This window comes from Cariama cristata, unplaced genomic scaffold, assembly GCF_000690535.1.
Source record: "Cariama cristata isolate BGI_N322 unplaced genomic scaffold, ASM69053v1 scaffold16506, whole genome shotgun sequence".
NCBI lineage: Eukaryota > Metazoa > Chordata > Aves > Cariamiformes > Cariamidae > Cariama > Cariama cristata.
Genome location: NW_009623992.1, coordinates 21719 through 24196, shown reverse-complemented (window position 1 = coordinate 24196; position 2478 = coordinate 21719). Strand labels below are relative to the sequence as shown.

At 41.3% G+C, this 2478-nt stretch overlaps 1 protein-coding gene across 1 annotated transcript in view; it reads right to left on the bottom strand.

Moving 5' to 3' along the window:
- Nucleotides 1-2478, bottom strand: part of PIGQ (phosphatidylinositol glycan anchor biosynthesis, class Q) — a 28166-nt gene that overhangs the window by 7862 nt on the left and 17826 nt on the right. The window contains 2 exon segments of the mRNA XM_009702998.1: nt 725-839; nt 1840-1920. Of these exon segments, the coding sequence (XP_009701300.1) occupies nt 725-839; nt 1840-1920 (196 nt within the window).

Genomic DNA, 2478 nt, shown 5'->3' with positions numbered 1-2478 from the left:
ATAATAGTTTAGACATGCTTGATTTTAAGATTAACCATAGCTGTTGACAGTTAAACCCATTCCAAAATGACCCTTTATGCCAGTGCCAACCATGGCTGATGGTTACCAAAAGTGGAAAAACAATGACTAGTTTCAAAATGGTAACAGATCAGTCTCAAAACAGAGAACAATTATCTGAAATCTAGCCAGAGCTCTGAAATTAATCCAAATACCTCAGCTCAGGTGCAGATCCTCAGGTGCAGGCCTTCAGTTAGTCAAGTCAGCATGGAACTGAAGCAGTTCCATTGATTCACAGCCACTATAGATCCAGTCCTTTGAAACTGCAGATTTCCCAAGTATTTTCATAATTTTCATAATTTGGCTTGTTTCAGAGCCCAAACCCCCAATGTTAACAGCTTGTTTAACTCTCAGAAGTTTTACCTGACCTGGTACTCTAGAAGTGGAATTAAAAGATAAACTCATTTATACAGTGCTTGTTTGGGTGTCATTTTTAGTTGCCACAAGCTTTGTAAAGGTGCTCCTGATTCTGCTTCAGCATCAAATTTCTTTCCATTGACATCCTCATCCCGCTCCTTGCAGGAACTGGTTAACAGTATGGACAAACACACAACTTGAGCCTTGGGTTCTTTTCGTGCCCCCCTGCATCTTTCCACTCATTGCATCAAAATCAAATGCATAATGCAAAATCCTTGAACTTCTGCATGTGCAGTGCTGAAAGACTTACCTGCGAGTCTGTAGGATCTGCAGAGCCGAAGGATGATTGAATAAAGAGGCAGAGAGTCAATTAGGCCAACCAGCAAGTGTATCAGGCCTTGCACAATCACCACCAGCAAACGGAGCTACAAAGAAACAGTTCAATAAGAAAATCTCACAGAAACAGGAGATGCAACACTTGCAAATTCATGAGCTGATCTGCAATCTGACATTGGTGTGTGCTAAGCTAAAGCCTCCCAAAGCGGGTTTGATGCCTAGAAGTGCTGGGCATCCAGATGCTGCGTGAGGTTCCTTGACAATCTTAGCTTAAGGGTGTAACTGAAATGAAGCTCCTACGGTTGTAGAGGCTGTGAATTGCAAGGATATGAGAGCTATACTGCTTTCAACGGTCATAGTCTAAAAGGGAGAATTCAGGCTTCCATTTCTAGTAACTCCATCACTGTGTCAGTGAATGCAATTTTTTCTCTCTCCAACAGTGCACTGAAATGGCTTATTTCTTCCTGAAGAAACCCCATGTAGAGCATCTAAGCAAGAGCAAAGCAGTCAGAAATGAGCTTCCTGCTCAGTGTTTTCTGTCCCCTAATTAAAGCACCTCCTTTTGACAGACTGTATTTATTTTTGCTGCCAAGCTCATCTGAAAAGAGAGGGCTCAAAAAAGATGTTGAAACCATGTGATGGCCACTGCCTGTGGAAAATTTTGCTCCAGGCAGGCCTCAGAGAGAACTGGTCATATTGGGGGAAGAAAAGAAAAATAAAGTCCAACCCTCTGAACAAAGCCTGGCTGAAAGCATTTAACACAGCAAGTTAACTTCCTGGGAAAAAAAAAGTTCTGGATCAAACTAGAGGGGCCATCACCCCAGACGTGGGATGGAAAGATAAATGACTTCTGAGTGAAAGAGAGGGGAACAGCTTCTTCCGCTGACCAGGATCTGCTGGGAATTCCTTTTGGGGAAACACAAACACGTATCCTGAATTCCACTTGCTTGGCCTACATGGGCTGTGTGAGAACCTCTCCTGGGACACCCAAACGAATTTGTATTTTCTTTGTGGATGACAGTAAATAACTAGGAAACCTTCTTTTAATCTCTCAGAAGACAGTATATGACTTCAAGGGTTAAATCTTACCAGGGTAAACACCAAATAATACAGTGCAGTCGTAGGCAGGAGGAACAGCAGTATTGTAAATAGCAAAGTGCCAATAAATAACTAGGGGAAAAAAAGAAACACAATCATTAGCAGAACAATGGCAAAATAAAATAAAATAAAATAATAGGAAACTGTGAGACAATGAAAGTTTGCAAGATTCCTTAATGTGGTTTTTTCCCTCCTTACGTGAATAATGCTGTTACCCTGAACATTTTCAGTACTACTTCTCTCACTGAGCCTTTTTAGAAGGCTCCCTATTACAGCAGTATGTTTGGAAAGATAAATAAGCTGGATCCTGACAGCATTTTTTCCTTTATAGACAATGCTCAAGATTTCCTATTTTAGGTCAGCTTCCTTAGGAAACAAGACTTACATGATCATGCCATTTGTCCACTCCCTAACCCCATAAATTTTAGAGCCATTGGTCAGTTTTTATCAGAAAAATGTGGAAGGGTACAAAGAAGTAGAAATTGGGTAGGAATTTTGTAGAGAATTGAGAAGTATTTTTGTTCCTCCTTGTTTTAGCAGAACAAGCACCTGCTGAAAAGCTGACAAAATTTGGTTGATAGACATTCTCAGCGGCAGCAGCCGCCTGGTCACTCCAGCCACAGGACTTCT